The 25,968-nt window shown below is 40.5% G+C and overlaps 1 protein-coding gene across 3 annotated transcripts in view; it reads right to left on the bottom strand.

The window, feature by feature from the left end:
* Window positions 1-25,968, bottom strand: part of fam189a1 (family with sequence similarity 189 member A1) — a 107,102-nt gene that overhangs the window by 45,992 nt on the left and 35,142 nt on the right. For all 3 annotated transcript variants that reach the window (XM_040012016.1, XM_040012014.1, XM_040012015.1), the window contains exon 2: window positions 12,117-12,173. In XM_040012016.1, coding sequence (XP_039867950.1) covers window positions 12,117-12,173 — 57 coding nt within the window. The remainder of the gene's footprint in view (window positions 1-12,116; window positions 12,174-25,968) is intronic.

Genomic DNA, 25,968 nt, shown 5'->3' with positions numbered 1-25,968 from the left:
TATCTGCCATGAAGTATTTATAATAAAGACAAACCATTAACTCATTATTGTGCTTTTGTTTCTCATCGCCAATTGACAAAGTAAAGATTTAATTAAAGCTGGCCAGGATGGGTTTTTAAATTACTGCCTGGCATCATGTACCTGTGAGTCTCGTTCATATCTGTAAGCTTTAAGTTAGACTACTTATAGCTTATAAAGGCGCAGAAGGAAAAAAACCCACATCCAAACCAATCCCTGCTTACAACAGAGCCAGGAACAGAGGCTGCTAATGGGCTAATTTCACTCTTAATGAGAGGATTAATTTGTCCATTATGGTCTGTGTGAAAAAACCAAAAAAGCTCAACAACTGGAAGGCAAAACTGAGCGGACAAACCCACCGTTTTAGCCTGTGCACAACATTTTAATCGTTTAATTAAATGGATGATAAGAAACTGCACTCACAAACTATGCAGTTTTGATTCTGTTATGTTGTTGTGGTTATTATAAATCTTCATTCCACTGATGTCTGTTTCCCCATTACAATCAGTCACTGTGTCGCTTCTTTCTCTCCCTCGCTCTCTCTTCCTCCCCCTTTCATCTGCTACAGGCAGTAATATTTACGGGCTGTCAGGGTCACAGCCTGTCACAGAGAGCACCTCATAAAACCTTTCACCGATGTCCTGCTGGCCCGGCTGTAGTTATGTGATCGTAATGGAAAGTCTACAGCTATGATGTGTATGTTCTCTTAGTGATTTGTGTGCATCGTTAGCTAGATATTTGGAGATGTGGAACGCATTGATATGTGTTCATTTAAGGGAAGCGGCTGCCCTCATGACCATATTTGAGGTCTGTGTGCATGTGTTGCAAGAAAACAACAGCTCAGAGTGCTGGAAAATTTCCCTTGGACTCCTAAATTCATCCCCAGGAAGGCCATTAACATGCCACTGAAATGTTGCTGTGGATCACACACACATACAGCCTTTCTATATGCGGGCATACCCATGCATTTGTGAAATAAAGCTATACTAAAGTTTAGCATGCAGGGACATTAAATCCTGAAACTGCTACACGCATGTCTAACTTTTACAGTTTTATTCAAAGTCATTTTATTTGGTATATTTTTACTCTACCCTGACAAACTGTAGGAAAATCTTTATTCATGAAGGTTTTGCTCAAATGCCAGCTGATCCACTGTCTGCTCTGCCTGTTTATATGCAGTTTATATACATATTGCTGCTGATTGGTTGTTTGTTTCTCAAACAACAAAACATCCCTGTAAACCAGCACGTTTTCCACCGTTTTCAGGAAAAATAACATTCATCCAAAGTCCTACTCTTCAGGCTGGACGTGCTACTGCATAATCTGATCTGCGCTCACGTTTTGAATTTAAAACATGCGACTATGTGAGCGCTATTATAAATAAGCTGTTATAAATGATTTTGTTGCTTTCCAAGGATCACTTAATCAGTTATTCGCCCAGTTATCTTGCTTCTTCTTTGTTTATATATTCACACACTATATTAAGATGTGTCCGACTTGAATCAAAACCCTTAGACTGGGAGAATAATTGTTTGCCGTGGGGTTTATTTGGACAAAAGCTACAGCGATGTTTGGGTCTAAACTTAATTCCAGAGAATAAAACGGTTTAGCAGTTGTTTGTAATTCAAACCTTCTCCCGTTTTCAGACTTTATCTTTCTCCTAGCATCACCAGACTGCTTTGCATGCCAGATAACTTGGGTGTGTGGTTTTGGAAGAATTTGCTGTCATTTGTCTCTGTAGAGAAGTCCTCAACAAATCCAACTCACATTGTTTTAAATAAAGGTCTGCGGGGGAAATACAAAATAAGGTATTTACTTTTTTTTCTTTCCCTAAAGGCTGTAGAGCTTCTAAAGACAGTGCAGAATTCAAGTTGCAGAACATAAACTCCTTTTTAAGTTTCTAAAACTGAAAATCAATGAAACTGTCTGGTATAGTACAGTATGTGTGTGCTCATAATACAGCACTAGCCTGTTAGGAGTTGCACAAACATTGCTAAATGGTGCAACAAATGTGGGGAAAGGACACAATGGCTGAGTCTAATCTTTAAAGATCAAATGTGAATGCTTGTTTTTTATTGTCAGAAGTCTGTAAAAGCAGGCAGCAGAGGGATTATTGTCACTTCCCTTGGATGAGGCCGGGAAATAAAGCTATAGTTGCAGACTGTCAACCTAAAGGTTAATGGATGCATCGGAGAGTCTCACCACGCCACAAACTGAGGTGACTATCTTTGTGCAGATGAAACGTTTGCCCTCGCGGACACCTCTGTTTAGCCACAATAGCAGTTCTCAGTTCCATAAGTGCTCGTCGAGGCTATTCTTTGTGATAATTGAAGTATTCTCAAGGAGTCCAACAGTGTTATGAGAGCTGAAAACCTGCTTAGCGTTAAGCACTCTCGGGAATGTACAACGGCTTCTCACTTCCATTAAAAACAATGAAAAAAATGAGGCCAGCAGAGAAAAAAAAAGATTTTCTCAGCAGTAATGCAGCTTTAAAATTCTCTGGGCATACAGTATAGGTCAGGCACTTAGAGGTGTCAGGATAAACCTTTGACGAGGGTGATTTATGCATCACGATGGAAGGTAGCCATGAACGGATCTGACAGTAACTCAATTCAAAGGAAAACCCACAAGAATTTATCCCTGTTTGTTTCACAAACTCTAAGCTCTAAACTCCAGGTGGTGCGTTGTTCTAATGCAACCCACTAATACATTTACATAGAATGTAATATTGCAAAATTATAGTAAGCTGATTTAGGAAATACTGAGAATAAGAAATCGGTATTATTACTGTGCTGCTTTTATATCAAAACAAGGTCAAAGTTTGACTAATCATCGGAAAGATGCAGAGAATTTTATTTTTAGCCACTTTATTAAAGAGGCATGTGACGCCTGGGTGAACGCAATCAAACTACAGGGTTATTTATTTAGCAAACATTTGCTTGTTAGCTCCAAAATACTGCATGAAAAAAGAAGGGAAAAAAAGCTTTGCGTGGCTGTCAAAGGAGAGCTTTAAGCGAAATGCAAGCGTCAGCATGCTAACGTGGTCACAATGACAGTGCACAAAGAGTCAGTGCATTCCATCCTCCGGGCACAGCGGATGTCTGTGCCAAATTTTATGGTAAACCAAACAAAAGTTGCTGAGATATTACAGTTGGGGCCAAAGTGAAGGACAGCTAAACTGCTAGCTTGGCTAAAATTCAGCTAAAAACAAATTCATGCAAAAAAATGTTCACAGCTGCAGTAAAGGCAGAGGGAATGGCATCTTTAATCATTCATTGCTCTGTGTTTCATGAGTAGGGATATATTTCTGTTGGAAACAGAGCAAAAACAGGATCCACAAAAAAGGTCAAGAGTCAGATAGTTGCGGTACACGCAGCCAAAATCAGTGACACGGTGAAGCACTCAGACACACTACTACCACACTACATCCCTACTCCGACCCTGTGTGCTCTCACTGGAGGGCGACTTGCCCTTCAATTCTTATGGAAACATGAACATAAAGTAGCTGCACATGTAAGACCGTGTTACCCCCTGACACCTCACAAGTGCAGTGACCGTTTCACCACAAGACTGCTGGGCCTCTCTATTATTTAAACCCTTTCATGCTACAGTTCAGACCAGAGGAGTCACTACCGTGTAAAATCTTCTTAATTTTTATGAATGAACAGGACAAACTAAAGTCTGTCAGCAGGTGCTATACCAGACTAGATCTATACCTTTAGATCCACATTTTGGGGAATGTATTTAGTATTCAAACTGATGTTTAGCAATCAAACTGATTGACAGATTTACTTTCTGAGAATTTACTTTTATTTCATTAGTGTGCTTTATCGTGGCTTCAACAGTTCATTGCTGCATAATTACAGTCCCACAGAGCTACGCGTGGCTTTTCACATATGCAAAAATGCATACACTCTCATTTTACAGTACTTCTCTTACTACCAAATAAACTCCTGAGTGTGTGTAAGGACTTTATTTTGGATGCTGCTCCATTTGAATGAACGAAGGCTTTGTGCATTAAAAAAACAAGTAACCCCCTGGCTTTTTTTTTTCTTAAAACAATATCTTTACATTTTCTTATGTTGTTATTTTAATTATAACACAACCAGTTTAGTGGCTCTATACTGTAGCGGTTTTTTACACATTTGTGTGGTGAGCCATTCAATCTAGTGTAAAATTTCCAAATCAAACATGTGGAGCTGCCTGATGTGGTGATCCCTAGTGTCAAGCGAGCAGCTTAAAGTAGCTTCTTTGTAATGCACAATTTTTTTGCACTAGAGTTTATATAGCAGTCACATAGGTTTAGATAGTGGTCCCTACAGAGTGGTAGTGGACCCAAACAGTCTGCATGCCTAACTATCCTTGGGCATGATACTGAAACCCAAACTGCTCTCCAGTGTATTCATGTGAGTATGAATGGGTAAATGAGGCATGTTGTATAAACTGCTTTTAGTGCTCATGCAGAATAGAAAAGCTGTATATAAGAAAAGGTCTATTTACCATTTAAAACATGTTGGTTGCTGCAGTAAGGCACAACATTTGATTTGAAGTCAAATGTTCTCTGCTTCCACAGATTTTCAAGAAAACTGCGGTCGACTGCAGATGCTCATGACCAAAGCAATCACAAGGAGGCTTTTTAATGCAGCACTCCCTGAGCGCTGTCAGCAACCTCCAGCAACCACTCACCAACCAGTTAGAGAATACACACTTTTCCCTAGCAACTGAAGGTTGCACTAACTTCAGAGCGACACTAATCTTCTTGCTTAGCCAAGATCAGATTGTTGCATAAAACAGCAGTGTGATTAAATATGATGAAGTGCTTATTGCGCAGGAAGCTCACTGATAAAAAAGTAACTATGTATTAAAAATGCATGTGCTGTGGGTACTGTATGCATTTACACTAAAAACAAACCATCATCAAAGCGACAATAGCTATAAAAGTTGAGACATTTAATTCTTTGGCGCAGACTATCACACTGTTGTTTTCTGACGGGGCAAACAAGGACTTACTGCCCTCTAATTCATTCTCTGTCTTTCTGCCGCTCTCTCTAAACACATAATCCATCACAGTCACAAAAAGCAGAAGACTGTAGGTAGTCTTGTCTGTCTCCTTGCTCTGAGTGATGTGGAGTAAATCTGCCATGGCTTTAATGCAATAGGCTGGATTGAGCGAGAAAAGTCGATAGAAGATGTTTATTGCTTGTTTTAGATAAGATGGACGAAGGGGATTTCCCTCAAGTGTGGACGCTGTATGTTTCTCATTTGGCTGTGCGCATTATTTGAATAAATCTTTTGCGTGGCATTTAGATGAGAGGCTAAGGCTAGGAAGAATTTTTCATTCAACACATCTCACGTCTCCACAATAGTGCACCTGTTTTTCCATTCTGACATACAAACGTCCCATCTCCAACCACCCAAGCATTGCACTCAGCGTCACGCGCTGACTTTACTGCAACGTGTCAGAGCTGAAGAGAACACACAAGCTTTTCTTTCTCTGTCTCTTTCATGTTTTTTGTCTCATACGTGGCTTTTTTTAGTACTTATTATATCTGTGATAAATACAAAGAGCTTTTTAACAGCCGCAACTAACACATGACAATTTTACCAAAAAAATAACATCACAGGAGATAGAAATCATTCTTGCTAATAGTAGAACTGCCTTATTTATTTGCAGTATAGAGTCAGCAAGGTGCTGGAAACACTGCTTTTGGTCTATATTGAGATGATAGCGTCGCACAGTTGCTGCAGGTTTGTCAGCTACACATCCATGATATGGATCTCGTGTTCCACGATACATCAAAGGTGCTCTATTAGACTGAGATCTGGTGACTGTGGAGGCCATTTGAGTACAGTGAACTCTTTTTCAGATGACTGAGCTTTGTGACAAGGTGCTGGAAGTTGCGATCAGAAGATGGGCACACGGTGCCACCGTGCTCATAAATTGATGGATATGGACAATTCTCAGGTAGGCTAAAGCATTTAAATGACACTCAGCTGGTATTAAAGGGCCCAAAGTGTAAAACTATCACCCACACCAATAAGCCACCATCACCAGTCTCAACCACTGATACCAGGCAGGATGGATCCTTTCCATCCTTTCATTACTTTCACTCTAAATTATGACCTGTGATCTAAATGTCCCTCCGAAAACCAACATTCATCTGACCTGGCAATGTTTTTCCAGTCTTCCATGGTTCAATTTTGGTGATTGTGAAGGAAAAATACTCACTTCAGCAGGTCTTCTTGATCATGTCTGTATGCTTAAATTCATTGAGGTGCTTCTGTGTAGCTGATTAGATATTTGTGTTAAGGGAGTGGTTGAACAGGTCTATGTAATAAAGTGATTGTACACTTATAGCCTTTGGTCTGTTTGCACTTAAGCCCCTAAATAAAGTAATACCCAGCCCATGTTTGGTAATGCAATACCATCACATCACTGTACTCCTTAAATTTCTTGTAATCTTGTTTCAGCCTCTTCGTTCTCTCACTACACCTCACTATGTGGTGGATACTTAGTAGCAAGTTGGAGGAAACTGCCACCGACTATACTTCTACATTTTCTCCATTGGAATCCAAACAGCTGTGATTTTAATGCCACTTCATTTCTCATTACTTTGCTTTAATTTTTAAAAGCTATTTCCATTATTGGCAGTGGTTGCCTTTGTGATGAGAAAGTACATACGCTGTAATTGGAACTAGAAAACATTTGTTAATGTAGTTAAGATGGTCCTCAGTCCTGGACACAAATACAGAATTAAAAGGATTTTGTGTTTATGCTTGGCCCTGAGTGTTTGACTCATTTACATCAGCTTAAAGTAGAATCAACTAACACTGAAACATAAATAAGTTTTATCTAGTGTCTGTGTAGACAAACAGGAGTTGGGGTTAGCACTTGCAGGGTCGGTCGATGGTAGGAGAGACCATCAAAACCAAATGATGTTGATGTATGTTTTATATACTATAGTCTCTACTGCATCTTCTTTTGCCCAATCAATTGTTCAACTCTAAAAGATAATCATTTTGCATATTTTCTCCAAATACTTTCTCCTTTGGTCCAGATTAATCTTCCGTTTTCTGAATTGTTTTGCAAAGCAAAATCCAAAACTTCCCAGGTCATTTAATTGTCCCCTGGACTTTGTGTTCAGACACCAATCTGGCAGAAGTCAGCTTAGAAACCCAAGTATTTAACAGATATGCCTAAACAGTCTGGAGAAACTCCAGTCATTACGAATCACGATGCAGAGCATGACCATCCACAGTTGGCAGATGGGATGGTGCATTGTTGCCAGGCCTGAGCTTGTCCAGCCGGTGTATTAGTCACCTGCCAGTCATCACTGGGTCCAGGCCAGAAACTGAAAAGCTCGCCTGTCAGAACTGAACATTGGATGCTACAGTAACAGTCTTAAAAACAAGAAATTACTGGACCACCTCCCTCAAGACAGAAAGCAGCGACCATGAACTGACACCCCTGTACACTAGCATGCACAGATTATTCCAGTAAATTGGCTATGCTTTTTAAGAAAACAGACATAAGAGGATTTAACTCTTTTACAGAGCACAAAGTGTGACTGATTTCTATGAACACCTCAGTGATGGAAGATGGAGGGGAGGGAAATGTGAAGAGAGGATGCTGATATAAGTAGCGGGGAAGCAAGGTGATAAAACCAAAGGGTGAGAGACAAGTATGCAGTGAGGAGGATGAGGGGTGCAGGTGATCTGGGTAAAGCTGCAAAATTGAGATGAGATTATTTATGGCATTGAGGGAGTATGAAATAGAATTGGACAGGAGCTTCTAGCATGAGCCATACCCGAAACCTGATCTCGACTTTAAAGGACAGAAAGTTATCAATCATAAATAAATTAGAAATGGACCGATTCGATATCACTATCGGTCCGATACTGATGTAAATTACTGGATCGGATATCGGAGAGAAATAAAAAATGTAATCCGATCCATTAAATATCAAAAAAGGACCTCACAAAACTTGCGACATGACGTAACTCGGCTCATAACCGTAGCGTGTCGGAGCAGTATGCATCACGTGATAGAGCGGCTGTGTGTATTTGTAGCCTCGCTACCAAACCGGCATTTCATTTCTGAGGAAGTTATCCCAGAGAGAAGTAAAGCAAGTGTGTAAGTTCATCTCTGAACGTTTGTAAAGCATTCCCACTTAAGCTTAACAACCGATATATGGAGCGACTGCCCCTTCTCTCTCCCTCCCTCTCCTGGTGCTACTTCAATCATGAAACTGATTAATGATCAGCTGATCGGCTTTTCTGTCGAGAGTCCGTCCCTATTAATTAGGTTGCTTAATATTTCTGCTAAGTACTCTTTAAAATACCAGAATAGGGAGGATGGAGTAGCTTTAAGTTTATTAGATTGATCAGTGTTGCTGAACTATGAAATACTTTGGGTGCAGTGTATTTTTTACATACAAGTATAACAGAATAGCTTTAGTGTTGTTTATTTAAACTTGAGTATGAACTTATACAAAATGCCGCAAGATATTAAAAAAACAGTTTTATTGATTAAAAAACACACTATGTCGGATTCATATCAGTACCGGCAGATATCCAAATTTATGATATCGGTATCGGTATCGGACATAAAAAAGTGGTATCGCGCCATCTCTAAAATAAACCTGCATGTCTTAAAGGAGAGGAAAGAAGGATTTTTGTTATGCACTGTATCACACTATCACGATAACGGGGTATGAGGCCTACAGCAAGAACACGACAGTCATCTAATAATTTCTAAAGTCTTTAAAGGGAACTTAAAATTCAGAGGTAAGGCAGTACTGCAGGATCTGTGTGCATCTTTAAAAATGCAGAGCGATTTAGCTACATTTAAAAATACCACTCACAATCCTAAGAATAACCACTTACAGTTTTAAAATGCGCCTCCATTTAGAACATTTCTCTTAACTTAGCTAAGAGGAGCATTTGGGTGTCTGCAGTGTGGAAACAGAAGAGACACCTTCTGAAAAGAGTTTGGAGCGATTGTTGGCGATGATGAATAATACATTGTCTGAATGATGAGTCAGAAAAGACTATTATTTGGATTTGATTTGAGCATTTGAAAGGATTTGACATCTAATTATTTCCCTCTTGTCTTTGTTAAGGGTGCGACCAACAACAAAACAAGGTGGCATTTATTTTCATTGTAGAAATTTACAATTTCATCCCTTTTCAAAAACAATAGAATGAGTTTCACATTTATCTTCTTCTTAAGTGTCAAACTCCACTCGTGGCACTGAAATAAATTCATGCACCGGTCCTCTGATGCCATGGTCTGAGTTCAGAAAGACAAACATTTGGGCTGAGTCACACAGTAGAGCATTTAATTTTTATTTTATTTGATATTTATTTATTTATTTTTTTTATCTGCACAGGCTTTGACAGGAAAAGCGAAAAGAGCTAAGACTTCTGACTTTGGTTGTGATGTTTTCAGGTCAGCGGCTGTGAAAACACACAACGCACGGGGTTGTTCGACACAACTGTGCGCACATGCACTAAAGTTGTGTTCTCCGACAGCTCCAGTTTCTACAGCTCTGGCAAAGCCACAAAGTGCTACCAGCAAGAAGGTGTGGAGTCACAGACTCTGTCACAATGTACTAACAGGTTGAAATGACAGCGTTAAGCATCTTTTTGGCGCCTTCAGCGATAACGCTAAATATGTGACGACGTTTTATGAGCTGATAAACAGCGGTTTGCAAATTGTTTGTAATATAAACATGCATGAGATTTTTTATTTAAAACAATTAAAGAATCCACCCTTTGCTGCTAACACAGCCTTGCAGACCTTCAGTTTTTCAGTATGTTGGGGTAATCTGGAGAAATTCATACACACAACATCTCAATAGCCACTGTGTTACAGACAGAATTCCAGCAGAGTGCTTCCTCTCATAGTTCTTGCATAGTTTCCAGTTTTGTTCTTCCTCCAACCTCAGCAGCGTGCAGAGGGTATGGCACGACTACCTAAATTTTTCTTTCTTTACCACTACCAAAGCCTCCTAAATCAAGACATTTCTCAATCATGCTTGATAGATTGTGTCAAGCACTCCTGCTGCACCTTTAATTGACTGTACTTCACACAAAAGTTGTTATTAGTGACCCAAACATCAAACCTATACCCATCAGTCCTTCAGTATCTGTGTACTTTTAACCATCTCAATCTTTTCCTTTCAGTGGCTTTTTTTTATCCCGTTGCAACTCTGCCTTGAAGGCTGGCCATTTAGGACCTGTGAAGTGTGTGTTTCTCAAAAAACACACGTCACAAACTCTGTGTGTACTTTGTCCTTTTTCTCAGCTGTGCACCACGGCCTCCTACCTATCCTTCTATTCTGGTTTAGGCCAGAGTGCTTTTCTGTAAAGGGTAACACAAACTTGTATGAATTCTTATTTCTTTGGAGTTTTCCAGCATGGAGCTGCCTTTTAGAAAAAAGGAAAAATAAAAACACCTTTTTTCCCCCCATTTTCAGATTATTATCTGAGCCACAGAGGTTGGTGCTCCAGACATTGAACTTACAAATGTTTTGCTTTTTAAAAAAAATCAGGAACACAGTTTCCATCTGTGCAAATGTGATCAGTCACAGTTTTAACAAGACACACTTGCATTTGTGCCGCTGGAATACAAACCTGATTATTTTTGTATTCCTATGGACATGATCTATGTTCTAAAGATAATTATGATTTATAATTTCATTAGTCATGAATCAAATATCAACTAATCTTTTTCTTTATAGAAAAACAAGGATCTTCAATATATAATGTCAATTTTTCTAATGTTGCAATAGCAGTAAACAGACAAAACACTTGGGATGCTAACATTCAGTTATATGCAGTCGTCACAGTAAAATAGATAAATAGTGAAACGGGGACAATTTACAACACTAACACGAATGTGTTAGTAGCTGGGAAAAGCAAGGAGGATAAAAAAAGCTGCGCTCCAAAATAACAGCAGAGGAGCCGTGCCTGCTGTTTGGAAGGTTTGGTTTTATAAGATGAGATTTGTTTTCTAGTCATTTCTGGTTGCACTGCTTCTGTCCTGGACCAGAGATCTTCTACACACAGCCACAGGGAGCCAGGAGAGGGAAAGACAGTGTGTTACAAAGCTAGCAGGTATTTTTTCTGACCACAGAACAATTTTCACTACAACATTTGGAGGAATCATTTTGTTTCAAAGCTGCTCTTTACAGCACCAAAGTGATTATTTCATGGTTTTTGAGTTTTTTGAGAGTTTATGATTCTTTTTAGTTTTGAGGACTCATTTGTGTTTGAGCCACATTGTTTGTGTTTTGGGGTACTTTTGCCTTATTAGCTTATTATAAGTTTAGTAGCTTATTATGAAAGTCTTGTGTTTTGGGTTATCTTTGGTTTGGGGTTCTGTGTGGGGGTTTGGTTGAATTTTAATTTTCTGTTTGTCTTTGTTTGTGTCTGTCATTCACAGTTTTCTCATCTCTCTCTCTCCATGTCTCGTGTTCAGTCTCTTTTTGTCTGCCTGCTTTCTTTGGTTACTTCCTGATTTTACCTTGAAAGGCTCCATTTTCCTTCATGTGTCTACCTTTTCTTGCTGTCCCTGCCATCACTGATTCCTTGGTTGTTTTCAGCTGTGTTTTGGTTCCCGTCTCTCTCATTACTAGTATTTCCTGAATACTTGGATTCCTGTATTTCCTGCATGTAAGCGCCAAAAAGTATTGTTATATGAAACTAAAAAGCGTTTTATATATATTTTATTTCATTTTTATGATTGTATTGAACTGTTTATATATTATTTTATGCATATCATAATTTTCAAAGTATACTCAACCATTGTAAACTGACAGAAAGGAGACTTAAGAATTATAACAAATACCATGATACAACTTTTTGAAACTCAGCGCTACTTTTCATGAATTCAAAATGGGTCTGATTCACTTACAGAAAAGCTTAATTCTCTGACAAGGTTGTGATATGTTTACTTTTCTACATGTGTTGATCCTGACAGGAGAGGACATTCTGTAACCATTATGACAATAAAAGACTCCCCCTAAGGTACTGTTTCTTTGCTCAGAGTTGTCAGGTTAGCAGCTCAGTGTGGGCGTTCAGAGGACACTCACCACAAGAGAGAGCGGCCTCTTCCATGACACCACTCCAATGAGACCAGAGAGCAGAACCTAGAGGAGAAAAATTACAGATACTATAAGAGTGGATACTCAGACGTATATGAAATCAAAGCACATATAAAAACCACTGATGGAGATGATGGGACAGTAACACCGATGGAATGTGGTCACACTGTTTAGATTATTTTACAACAGCTTCCAAAAAAGCTCGGGCACAATCACAGACATTAACTCTCTGTGTGTTTTAGTGTTTTGAAACATAATGAGCTTTCCTGTGCATAAATGTGATGCCACACTTTGAAAAATCTGAATTTCAAAAGCTATTCTAATTTGTTTCTGGCTTCAAGCGTGACTCACTCAGTTCTCCACACAGGAAACTGCGCTCATACTGTTCATTTGATTGAGCTGCTGTCAGTGGTTGAAATAAGCTGAAAAGGTTGTTTGCTTTCACTATAACTTCAATAGAACTTTGACAGATGTTTTGTTTTACAAAACAATTATTTGAGCCTATTTTTGGCCAGTGAACAACAACAAGAACAAGAGGCAAAATTCAAAAAGTCATCATGCAAAAACCCACAAATAAAAGCAACATCAAGCTTTATTAAGTGAAATTTTTAAGTGAGTTCAGGATGTTTTGCACCTCTGATCTGCAGATATAGTCTATGTCCAGTTTTTGTGGTACACCTGTGCAGTCTAAAGTCTAGACAGGCCTGGAGACAATTCCCTGTTGATAAGGAAAGCTGTTTATTGGAGGTGGTCCTGAATGTCATTATCCCCACTATTGATAATGTGAGCGGTAACATTAGCCGCAGCTTTTAGATTATTTTACAACATCAGATTGTCAGCACTTCCAACAAAGCTTAGTGAACCCGGCATCCTGACCAGCTGAGTCTTGTCCCGTTGAGCCGGCTCTTCTATGTTGAGCCATGCATTTGTGGATTGGCTGTTTGGTTTCTCCTAGGTTGAGGTCAGAGCACTCCTCGCTGCACTGCGCCGAACATTGTTGTTTTAAAACTAAAGAAGTCTCTGAAGAGGTGAAATGTCTTTAAAAAGCTACAAAACTTCAGTCACCTTTTTTTCAAGCTCTCAAGACTAAAATGACCTGGATGACTGAGACCCTGAGACGCAGATTATTATTTATTTTTGCACAAAAGGACAAGAATTTGATGGTAAAGTGCACACTGCATCTAGGACAGAAAACTATTCACTGTTGCTTGCACACTATCTGATCTGGGACAGCATGGGACACAAAACTAGTGGTGGTGAACCCAGAATAATGTTGAAGCTAAGTGAACGCCAACCCCAATCACATACGGGTGAAGCTTGATGCTTCAGAACAATCAGTGATGAGACATCAGGCTGGTAGCACTGAAGCTCTGTTCTACCTGTATCAGTTTCTACAGTGAACATTTGCAGCTGAAACACTTTTCTTTACTCACTTTTCAGTTTCTAACTTTGGTTTTGTGAAAAAAAAAACTACAGAAGTTGTATGTGTTCTTATTAAGAAATGCATTTCTGTCAGTGTGACTCCCATATAATGTCTGGTTCATGGTCACTGCATTTGTTCTGTTGCACGGCAACTGTGATGTCACCACACCCCCATCACCTTTTACACTGGTGCTCAGAAAACAAACCTCTGCACCAGCGCTGGTACAGGAGTAGAAGTAATGAGAACAGGAAACAAAGAAATCCTTGAAGTTTTATTTTATTTTTTCTAAGGATTTCTCTGGAAAGTCTCATCCTTTCAAACTGTTGCAGCATCTCGCTCTGTATAATCTGAGACTATCTGAGCTCCTGCGCTGATATTTCACTGAAAAAGGCCGAAACAACACTGAAGCAATGGCGACAACAGTTCAAACCAGTTTAAAATTTGCTGTTGACTGGTAATCATGCAAAAATGCGTCTCAGGCCATGCTGTGACATAAACGTAATGTGACAATTAATGTAACAAACTCGTTTCTATAGACTAGAAATGTAACATAATGCTTTATATTTAAAAGATTTATTAGTAATGAGTGATGCATTGCTGTTTTTGGAGCAATGACTCCAACACAGAAGCACAAAACCTTTAACGATGACCTTGTTAATCTATATGTTACAGAAGCTACACTGTTCGAATCAGCACAGCTACAGTGGGGTCTCTTATAAGTTAAGCAGAGCCTCTGCTTCTGATGGATGATGATTAAATTCTTGGCTCCTACTCTCTTCATGTCAAAGTGCATTTGCATCCATCAGTGTGCGTGCGTGTGTCTGTGTGTGTGTGTGACAGAAAAAAGTGCTGTATGCATAAAATAAATGAGCAGTGAGACAACCACATGTAAACTTGCACACTGGTAGAGAGTATGCAGCGTTTTGTAGATGGTGTCTACTGGTTTAAGGGTAAATACAGCAGTATTCAGCATATCTCTATAATCCATAGCGATATGCGCTGTTTGATCCAGTTTAAATTTGGGGTTTGTTAAAAAAAAAAGGTTTTCAAAGTGAATTTCCATCTTACTGAACTCCAGAAAGGTGTGTTTAAAGTATTGTTTAGATTTACACTGACAGACAGCATGAATCAAAGGAGGAACATCAAAGGAGTTGAGCTCTCGTGAAATGCACACATCAGGGTAGAGGCGATGAATAAAAATGCGCAAAAAAAAAAAAAACAGGCAGCCCTTCCGAGGAAAATGGACCACTAAACACGGGAGACAGCTGTAGAAAACATCGCTTTCTCTTCCCCGTGACTATCGAACCATCGTGTTCCTAACCCTAGCACGGCTAAGTTCATCCTTGGATGGTTTCCTTTCTTTGCAGGCCATGCTAAAAATGCAGCATGTTGTGCTGCTGCCATGACTCCATCAAAGTGTCTCCCAGGAGCTTCAGGTTTCTCTATTAGCACTGATTTGCTTTCAGATTTCGAGCTCCATCTACCTGGAACCAGTTACCCCGAAGCCTCTGCTGAAATGAAACAATTGTGTTTGTGATGTCTGTTTTTTCCTCTGTTCCCATCTGCTATTGATGTGCCTTTTCGATTTAAATCCAAGTAATCCTGCCTTTTTAAATGAGCTGTCTGATTAAACCAAAAAGACTTAAAACACACACACACACTGAATGTTTTTTTCACATTTCTCTCTAGGTGTGGGCTTAATTTTTTTTTACAGTGCGTGTAACTGTAGGTGTGAATTTGCGCATCATCGAAATATTCGTGTGAACAAAGGGTACTGATAGCCTTCGGCTCTGTATTTGTCCACGGTCTCCCTCTCTGCCTCTCACCCATCTTCACCCTCCATTTAACACCACCATGCTCTTCCTTTTTCCCCCCGTTCATGCCGCGCTCCTTCCCTCTGTCCACTCTCTCGATATCCACCGTCTCTCTCCAAGTTTTGCCACCTTCCCCTATCCAATTTCTCCCTGTATCACACTCCATCGCTGTATTTCTTGCTGCTGCTGCTCAGCGCCCACACAGTCGCACTATATTTCTGCACTTACACACTCGCTTTCACTAAGCTCCATCCAGACTTCTCATTTCTCTTCCCCTCTCCATCTTGTTCCACTTTCTAGTCAATCTTCTACTTCTGTGTTCACCTTGATACCCACAGGACCCGGCGAATGGGATGTCAATATTTCATTTGAGCGCTCACTCGCACAGACACACACGGACACAGGTGTCTTTTTTTAATTTGGATGTTTTCTTATTTATATCTTGTGGTTATAAACAAATTCAGAAAAGACAGACAGAAGCAAAGAAATCTAAACCCACAATGAATGCATCAAACCCACAGCCAAAGAACTCAAGTATCTAGAACTTTTATGTAATAGTGCAGTCTTTGCATCTTTAAGAAAAGTCTTTGGACAACAATACACAGCATGACAGCTACATTAGACTCTCTATTACATTGGACTTTTGTTGCTCATTCAGTAAGTTCACAGTTTTGTAAAGATTAAATGCAAATAATGGTTTTAAATTCACAAATTTAGATGGTGAGGCTTTTATATTAGAAGCTAAGAAGGGAGCCACAATCTGCTTTTATACTCAGATTTATCTTTTTATGCTACTTCTAACTCGATTTAACACATCAGCATAATGAGCTCTTATTTAATTAAACCATCATGAAGTTCATTTTATAAGTTATGGTTACGCTTACAGTACATACATGATAAAGCAGGGTGTGATTTACCCACGGTGTCCGTCTCTCAGTCAGATACACCCCTCGTTTGTTTGATGGCTGTTTTCCAAAAGCCCAGACGGGCCCATTTAAAGACGGACCGACCGAAATCTCCAACTTGAGGTTTTAAAGTTTTTAGACCCCAATGGGAGACATCATGGTGCTATGTCCTTCTTTTGTATACAGTGTTCGAGTGGATCAAGCTTGCAGTAAAGCTCGGACATCTCCAAGTCTGTGACCTGCCATGTCCACTGGGCACAATTATTTTCTTCAGAGTCCAACGCTGTGGCTGACAAGAGACAATCTGCAGCCGCTCTAGCGATCGTGCCAGCGTCTCCTGACTCTTTTATCATCCCTCTGTCTTTACAAGCTATGATTATTCGTTTTTTTATTACTCTCGATCTGACTGCATGCTCTCTGCTCTTTTTGTCTCATCACTTTCCATCTGTTAAGTATCAACACTGCTAGTTTTTCTACTACACACCATTTGGAAAATACAGACCGAAAATGAAGTGTACACAGTTAATTAAAGCAGGGAAGGAAGTGTTTTGGAAATGTATTTGAACAAAGACAGAAACTGTAAAAGAGAAATAAATTTTAAAAAAAGCTGCAGCCACAGTCAGTGGACATCAAACTGCCTGTGTGTGCACTTTCTGGACTAATAATGCCTCTGCTCTGTCTCCTCTGCTCATTGCTGGTATAAACTGCACCAGGAGACAGGGGCTTGTGTTACTGCAGGTATATTCACCTTCTTTACACTGGTGCCAGGCACTGCGACAAGGAGTCCAGAGACGTTGTGTCACCGTTACAGACTCCCCTCTCTCCCTCTCTCTCTCTCTCTGCTTGGTGATGCTCCATTTGCAGAGAGCAAATGCACTGCACAATGCACAATCAAGCTTGAACTGAGCTCCTGTCACCCAGCGGTTTCTTCTTACTTATCCAGCTTTCCCAGATTTCCATAATTATGCAACACGATTTCACTCCGTTACCTTCAGGAATTTAGCACTGGGCTCCAAATGTTGTCTTTCTGTTTGTGACTCTTATCACACTGATGTGCTTGGCCTGCTTCACTTCTGCACTGGTATGACATCAGGAGTAAAGAAAAAGATTTGGAATTCAAGCACGGTATCACCGCAGATATCAAGTGTGCCATCAAGCATACAGCACAAACACTCATGGCTGCATGGTCACCACCGCGGGAGCAGAGAATGTACCTGGAACGAAGCTCTTTTTTTCTCTCGTCTCTCCACGCGTTCCCGGGTTCCCCTGAGTAGACGTGTGTGGAGGACAATGTGTATACCTGTGCGCCTGTTTGAGAAGTGAAATGATGTGCGAGCAGGAACCATGTGATAGCTTTGCTGGCTGTCAGTCACTGGAGGCTTTTCCTCTTGGCTGCGTCCAGAACAAGATTAACATTCAATACTTAGCAGCATTAGTCACTGAAACCTGGGCACCACACACCCACTAACATGCTGAAAAAATACTGACTCTTTCCCAGAAGGTATTCTATCTAAAATTCATGAAACGCTGGCCAAAACACTGACCAATCAAATGACTCAGTAAAAACATTTTTATCTAAAAACAGAAGTCTCTAAAGTAGTTTTAAAGACGTGCCGACTCTTGATAAGGTAGAGTCATTTCAGTAAATTGGTTTGAGGTTGGACCGCAGGGCAGCTTTTAGTATAACAGCGGTGAGATGTGTTGGTGCAGCGGATTCTTTAAGGTTAAATGATGCTTGAAACTCTTAATAAGGGGTATTTAAATTAAATTAGTACACTGTAAACAACTGGGATCTGAGGTGAATGCTCTCTAGTACTATTGTTGTACTTTTATGATGGATTATTTTTAAGTTTTAAGTCAACAAATCATGAGAAACAGACTAGAAATAACTTAAGGAATATAAACGATAATTAATTTCACTCATAGAAATCAGAGCCAGAGCCTCCAGAAGAAAAAAAAAGGTAACACCGTATAATTTGTTCAGGAACAACAACCAGGGTCTTAATTGGGAGCTGGATCACATTTAAAGACGTCTAATCTTTGAGCAGGATGTTCAGATCATTAAGCATATCAGCTTAAGTGACACACAGCCGGCAGGAAACAACTTTTTAAATGACAGGTGATACGATAAAGTGAGCATAAAAGCTTAATTAATTCTTAATAGTTCAACTTTTCAACACTCGTAAAACTATACTGGTTTCCTATGTGTGCATTTTGACATGTGCACACAACACACACACATGCTCTTATAACAAGGACACACAGACAGACGCACACACCGAGTACTGACAAATGGAACGGAGAGATAAAAGTAAGGCTTTGACTTGTCAAAAGGCTGCATGAGAAGAGCCAGTGTCACAGCCATGAAAGAATGTTTCACTCTGATATACTCCGACGGAGACGACTAATACCTTCGCACATGCGCTCACACACACACACACACACACCCGTAGTCACAAGAAACACAGAGTGACTTGCAGCGGGGGATGTGTCATTTGAGGCCAACAACAAAGAAAACATTGCAAAATATTACTTAAAATTCCCTTTCAGAGATTAGCACCTTCTTGCAAAGTCAGTGTGAAAAGGTTGAACTCAAACAGCTTTCTGACAGACAAAAGGCACGTTAGCCCAGCTGGATCCTCAGATGGGAGAAGCCCAGCGAAGAATCAGTGTGTAGCTGCCGCAGCAAATTCCAGCCATGCACACAACGCAGCGCAGTGCACAAAGCCTGCATACAAACCTAAAAGAAAATCTCATGCTCTGACATTGGTGACGGAGGCTAAAAATAGTGTTTCGGTCAAAAATAAAACACACCGTCTTTTGTTCTCAGTTATTTCGCCGTTATTTTTGTCCCAGATGTGAAGATTTTGTTAAGTTTTGAGAAACACTTTGTTTGGACGACTACAGAATACAGTTTAAAAACGGGTTCGGCTGCTTGGTTGTCACTTCTCGAACAGGCTGGCCATAACTAACTGTGGGGAGACCTGCGGGGCAGTTTCAGAACACAGTGGAGGACTTGCATCTTCCAGCTGTTCTGGGAGCACCCCAGGAGGAGTTACAGGAGTTTAAAAAAATAAGATAGCAGGCTTTCTCTGCTCTGCACAGTCAGTAACCTGACCTTGATGATAATTAGAGAAAACACAACAGACAACTCACTGATAAGAGAAAAAATGAACCTAGGGAAAAGCGACTAATTGGTCATTCTTCCATCTGGTTTGCAGAAACTGTTCGGGCAGTATACATTCTTCCTGCTAACTTCATGTTTCTATTATTCTGCACTTTTATTTTCAATTTAGTATGAAACACAGAGGATCGCAAACACATAAACCTTGTGAAAAAGGATGTTTTTACATACAGATGCTTGACATTAAAACAGTATTTAACAATTACAATCCAATCCAATAGAGAAGTGCATGGACTTATAAACAGATTTTTTCAACATGTTAAGCTTTACAATATATTGTGACGAATGAACGTTTAGAAGACATTAGACTTTTAATAATACCACGTTTTGAAAAAGTTTGGTTAGTATACAAAAATCTTTGTCAGCGGTTGAGCAACCCTGAAGGTTTTTAATCTATCTCAGATATCATATCATCATGTTGCCTGGTGACCACCTGGTAATGGCTTCAAATAATCTGTTTTTTAACCTACAACAGCAAAAGCATGCTATCATTTTACTTTTTATGACAATAGTAAGGACTTGCAGCTTGTCCAACATGTAACCAGTCTCTCATCCAGTGGTGGCTAGGACGGGCTCCAGCCACCAGTGTGACCCTGAATTGGATAAGCTGAAGAAGATGGATGGATGGATAAATAACAAAATCTGATTTATGAAAGTTAAATTACAGCATAATTCTAGCAAGGGGTTAAAATGACCCATCTTTAGCTTATAAACACACGCATCCCGTTGTTCCGGGCATGTCCAACCGGGACATTAGATTAGATCTCTCAGCTGGCTCTGTTTAGGTTTCTGCCCCCATGACCTGACCCCGCATAAGTGGAGAAAAATAAATGGATTACTTTTCCCAATGTGATTTGGTATGTTTGGGCATTACTTGTTTTGCTATTTTTTTAATATCAATTTGTCGGCAGAAGCGGATTAACCTGTACTACAGCCCAGCACATTTACAAAATTACTTTAAACCTCTTGAACGTGGTAACTTGTAGAACCTTCTTTGGCAGCAGCATTATCCATCAGGGATTTCCTGCAGAAACAAAGTGAAATTTGTCCTCCTTCTCCTCCTCCTTCCTACAAAACTGCTTAGGCTCATCAGTATTTGTGGGATGCCCTCTTTACTTGAGGTTACCAACACTCTCCTAAAGAAGAAGCACCGAGGAGCAACCTGGCAACCAGAGGCCACAGAAAGTTGGTGATATTTGGCAACTTCAAAGCAACGATGGGTGAAAAACAGCTACCAAAACAAAGTGGTGGCTTTCAAGCCAAACCTTTCTCAACTTCAAGGTGTGCAGTAGCAATCAGAGGACAGGATACTGTTAAGTGAAATATGACAGGGTGGTCAATACTTCACAGGGCTACCTAGGCAATAGAGCTTGAAATGCACACTTGAGACCAACAGTCAGTGGCAAACCAGTGCACCACTTCAGCTTGCAGTCAAATGCTACTGCCCTGACACTCCACTGTAAAATTTCTTGTTGCCAATTCAAATCCCTCCAATCGTAGGTGACTATTCTCTTTTTGACCAGTGGACATCACCGATATCAGAACTGCTTTTGTAGTCTTTCCCAGCTCCCTCTAAGCTCCTGTGAAGCGTATACCAACCAATCATTTTTTTAACCACACTTTCAGTGTCATCTTGTCATCTCTGAAACACCTGAATCCAAGTAGCTCTTGTGAAGTCCACTTAGTTCCAGCCTCCCCTGTGCACTGCCAGGAGCATGTTTGTGTGTTAGGAGTTTATCCACATGTTTCTGCGCTACGAGTCTTTCTTTAGTCTTTTTGTGAACAGTGACCACACAAACTTTTAAACTAATATTCACAGTGGAGACTTCCCATCTTACCCAGGCAGCAGTGGAGGTGTTTATGGCCTCATATTACTGACTAGAAAAAAATATATGACTGGTGAAACCGCCATGGATTCTACCTAAATCACAGTCTTGACCTATTCCTATTCATTTATGCATGCCGCCAATCAAAGAAGCCATTACCGGGAGTGAGGGTTTAGAAAGCAGGCCGTTTCTCAAACATCATCACAGCCAAGATGGATGGAGCCAGCGCGGTTGCCGTGGTAACCACGAACTGGCCACTTGCCAGGATCCATAATGATTTCCCATCAGCTGCTGCACTGAGAAGAGCAGGGACCCTCGTCGGTTCAGAAATGTTAGATTGCACATGAATCCCCCAAAAACCTATTCACACACACACACACACACACACACACACACACACACACACTCTGTCAAAACCTTGTAATGCATGGTAACACTTAACACAGAAGCCAGAATAGAGACAGCACTGCTTGACACACACACATACACGTGCGGACACACACACACACAAACATATAATGCGCTCTCAATCAGTTCCTCCCCTGCTGTCTCAAGTGAAACGGGCCCTTTTATTTCCTTTCACTTTTGCTTTATGTTGGTCAAGAAAAGAAGGTCGTTCTATAGAGTCAACCATCTGAGCTCTTTGTGGAGCTTTGCATGATCTTAGCTCAGACTGATCTGACACACAGTACATACAAGCGTGAAACAGTGCGCATAGATTTATGTGGGTTTTACCCTGCGTGAGTGTGTCTCTGCCTATAAGTGAAGGCATGTGTGAATTTGCAGGCTAAGACTGAGTAGGAGGTGTCCAGGAAAACTGGCCTTTAATGAAGTGGAGAGCAGCTGATTAGACAGAGGTCTGTGAGGGAAATGTCTTTTTAAAAGAACTGCCTGCTCTTTGAGAGTGCAAAGATCTCATATTTTACTGCTATTTTCCTTTCTAAAAATGCAGCCTTGAGCTCAACTTATACTGTCATATGCGTACAGAGCTTACAACACACACCAAGCAAGTGGCTGATTCTGTTCAGATTCTTTATACTTGTCCGCTTTTGCTTCTGCATCCCTCTGCTGGTGAATTTCTATGCCACTGTGTTGAGTTTCTCCTCATACCTTAAAGCTCTCGAAACTGAGTTCCCCATGTTGGAGTTGGAGGAAGGTGCAGCAACTACTTTTACTGAAATAATACTAAAAGACATGAAAGAGAGAAGATGATGGAGTCAATCAATAAAGCAGAATACTGACTATACGATTTGCATAAAGAGCAAGCTATGAACCTACATAATCTATGACATATCATTTCTGGTTTTACAGAGATGTTATTTTTGTAGAAAGTCCTGTTCAGATCTGCAATGCTGAACTTTGGAGCTATATGAGGTATACGTCATGAGGCAGTCTAAATCAAGCTTTATAGCTTCATCTTATTAGCCTGCTGATGTTAGGGCTATCATACCCGAGCACAGCCTCAAAGAACCTCTAACACCTGGCTGCTACCTTTGATGGTTCTCAGTCCCCCACCCACCCTCTCTTAGTCCAGTATAATATATATTAATGAAATATATATTAGCATAGTTGGGGAGTCAATCTCCTTCACTACTAATTTTCTGTATCCCATACTAAATATCTTTTTGTGATCCTGCACAGCGGGATTTGTAATGTTTACAGTAAAAAGTCTGCACTACTGCTAAGTCTCATTAGATTTCAGGGCAACAAAAAATGTTTGCAATTATTAATGTTAAAATTCTTCCAGTCGCCTAAAAACCATAGGAGTCTATAAAAGAAACCTGAAAGAGAAGCAAGCTATATTTTCACTTGAACTAGCGCTCCACACGTTTTAAATGAAAACACAAAGACTGAAGCTCTACATGTGGATAAAACAGAATCTGAGAGAAAAATGACCTTGTGTTTCACCTTGAAGAATATTTCTTTGTGCGTGCGTGCATGTGTGCACACATGTCCCCAAATGAAAGCCAAATGAAGGTGAGCTGCAGCATCAAGGGAGCGGATCTCCTAATTCTTTTGTGACAATTTCTGTTGTAACCTCCAAGTCACCTTTGCTGGCCATGAATGAGAGACCCAAAATGTGTCTGCTAAAAGTGTTTAAACCAAGCCTACTGTGTGTGTGTGTGTGTGTGTGTGTGTGTGTGTGTGTGTGTGTGTGTGTGTGTGTGTGTGTGTGTGTGTGTGTGAGTGTGTGTGTGTGTCCTTGCATGTTCATTTACGACCTCTAGGTTTGAGTTGAAAAAATCATGCAAGGAACTCAGAGGGTGTTCACGAGGTGTTTGATGCTGCTGTAGCTCCACAGACATCTCTACTGCAGCATGTCTAACTGAAGCTCATGCTGACAAAGCTAACAGACAGGCGCTCGGCTTCCGTGTGTTCCCGCTGTTTCACCGACAGGAGCAGCAGTCCTCCTCCGGATTCCCCTTTTTCTTCCCCCTGCATTTGCTTCCTATAGTATTCCCTTTACTCCCCACCCACCACCTGCTTCTATTTCCTAACCCCTCCCCCAACCTTCTATATCATCACTTCACTTTGGAGCTCAGCAGCACCCCACCACCGTTACTATGGAAACAGTGGAACAACAGCAGGTTGGCTGTTGCGGCTGCTTGGGGGTGTGGCATTTCAGCCACCCTATGCTCTTCTCCCACCTCTCACCGAGAGGTCTCCGGTACCTCCGCTAAATCCATGAACAAGGAATGTGAATCAATCAGCAGCACAGCTAAACAATAACATGCCTCAGGAGAGAGTGTGATGCACAATGGCAACACGATGCTGGAGGTTGAAGATGCTCCCATGCAGCACTTATAATTGCACATAATCAACCATATACATCTGACATTTTTGTTTGAGCCTTTGCCGATAAACAGTGAGATCTCCAGTGCTAAACAACACGTTTATTCCGTGCTTTCTCCTGCAGGTTGGAGCCTCAGTGTTTTAAGGTATAATCTCAAATTCTGAGTTTGTGAGCATGGCTCTCAACACCTGGATGAATCAGCCCATGTTGCATTTCTCATCAGACCTGAAAATAGCCTCTGAAAGAGAAATCTTCTGCCATTCACTACAACCATCTGCATCATTGTAAACATGAGCATATTATCTTGCAGATAGACTTTGCTTTTTTGGAACTGCACATGTTCATTTATCCCAGATATAGGACAGCTGGTTATACGTGACCTCAGAATGTAGCATAAGTCACCAAGCTACAACTACATTTTAACATGGGAAGCAGCACCAAGGTCAGTGTATAAAGGTATTTGAAACAAAGGCTTCCACGCACCTTTCATGCATCAATTCAAACTGGGGACACTGCAGTTACGCCACATTGGCATTTGTCTTTCAAGCCCTCAGCCTTTCAGGTGTCCCGAGGTGAACTAAAAGGTCACGGGATGATTACACATAACTTAATAAAAAAGATTTTCTGCAAGGACAAAATATTATACCTTTATTTTTTTGCCTTTGTTCTTTTTCTTTTTAAATGCCATAAAGTTTAACCTCTGTCGTGCTCCAACAATTATTCAAATGAAGGAGTAAAACACTTCAGCTGAACTGTTAACATGCACAGATCTCTTAAGATGATCACAAGTTGGTAGTTTGGCAGTACAAACTCACTGTTGTACCGCCCTCCTGTTCTCCAGATCTTCATCTTCATCACTCCAGAAGACCCGTTGTCACTGACGTTCAGCCCAGTTCTTGTATACTTTGGCATGTCTCAGCCTTTTCTCCTTGTTTCTCTTCCTTAAGAATGGCTTTTTGACAGCCACCCTTCCAATGAGACCATTTCCGATGAGTCTTCAGTGAACACAACTAGAGGATCACATGCATCTCTAAGGACATGACTTCATTTAAAAATGGTTAGGTACAAGGACTGGACTGAAAATGATTAAGAATGAAAATGAAAAGCGTTGGAGGACTGAGATGAGCAGAAATCACTGAACAATTTGTATGAACTTTCATTCAAGTCAGTGCAAGTCTCATGCGTATTTAAACACCCATGCAGCAATGTGCACAATTTTAGCTACTGAGAGTGAAGTCACAAAGCTTCCATAAATTATACTATTTATTTTAGCAAATTCAGACATAGAAAGTACTCCACATATAAAGAACTCAAAATCAATATTTGGTTGATAAAAATATATTAACATCTAAATTCTAAAACGCTTGCACATTTCCACACATAACAAGCCTGAGGTGAATTTAATGCTTCGTTTTCTGATGTGCGATGCTCGTGCATACCCGGCTGCTCAGTCACAGCGTTCTTCCAGCAAAGCGTTCATTTCAAAGTAACTGAAGCAAAAGAAGAGAGCTCGGCTACAGCAAACAGCCCTTCACCCTTTTCTGTGCATCTCGAGCGTTGCGAGAACACGGAAAATCAGATTGTTTTCAGCGAGCTGAGAAAGAGAGAGGAGAGATTTAGATCACCATCTGACTCTCTCTCTCTCTCTCTCCATGCAGGCTCATCATGTATGCATGAGCAGCAACACACAAACATGAAGAGTTACACACGGGCTGCCACTTTTCATTTCCGAAACGCTTCTTTGATGCGGCAACAAATGAAGACAGAGTATGAAAGAAATCACACCAGTGTTTCAATTCAGTTATCCACATGTTTGCTCAGTAACGCATGGCAGATTCTGTGTTACGTCCGCATGTTAGCCCCATAAGAGTGCAGAGAAAGTGAACTAGAGAGC

Source organism: Simochromis diagramma, unplaced genomic scaffold, assembly GCF_900408965.1.
Source record: "Simochromis diagramma unplaced genomic scaffold, fSimDia1.1 OVJJ01000603.1, whole genome shotgun sequence".
Lineage (NCBI taxonomy): Eukaryota > Metazoa > Chordata > Actinopteri > Cichliformes > Cichlidae > Simochromis > Simochromis diagramma.
This window is presented reverse-complemented; position numbering and strand designations above follow the sequence as displayed.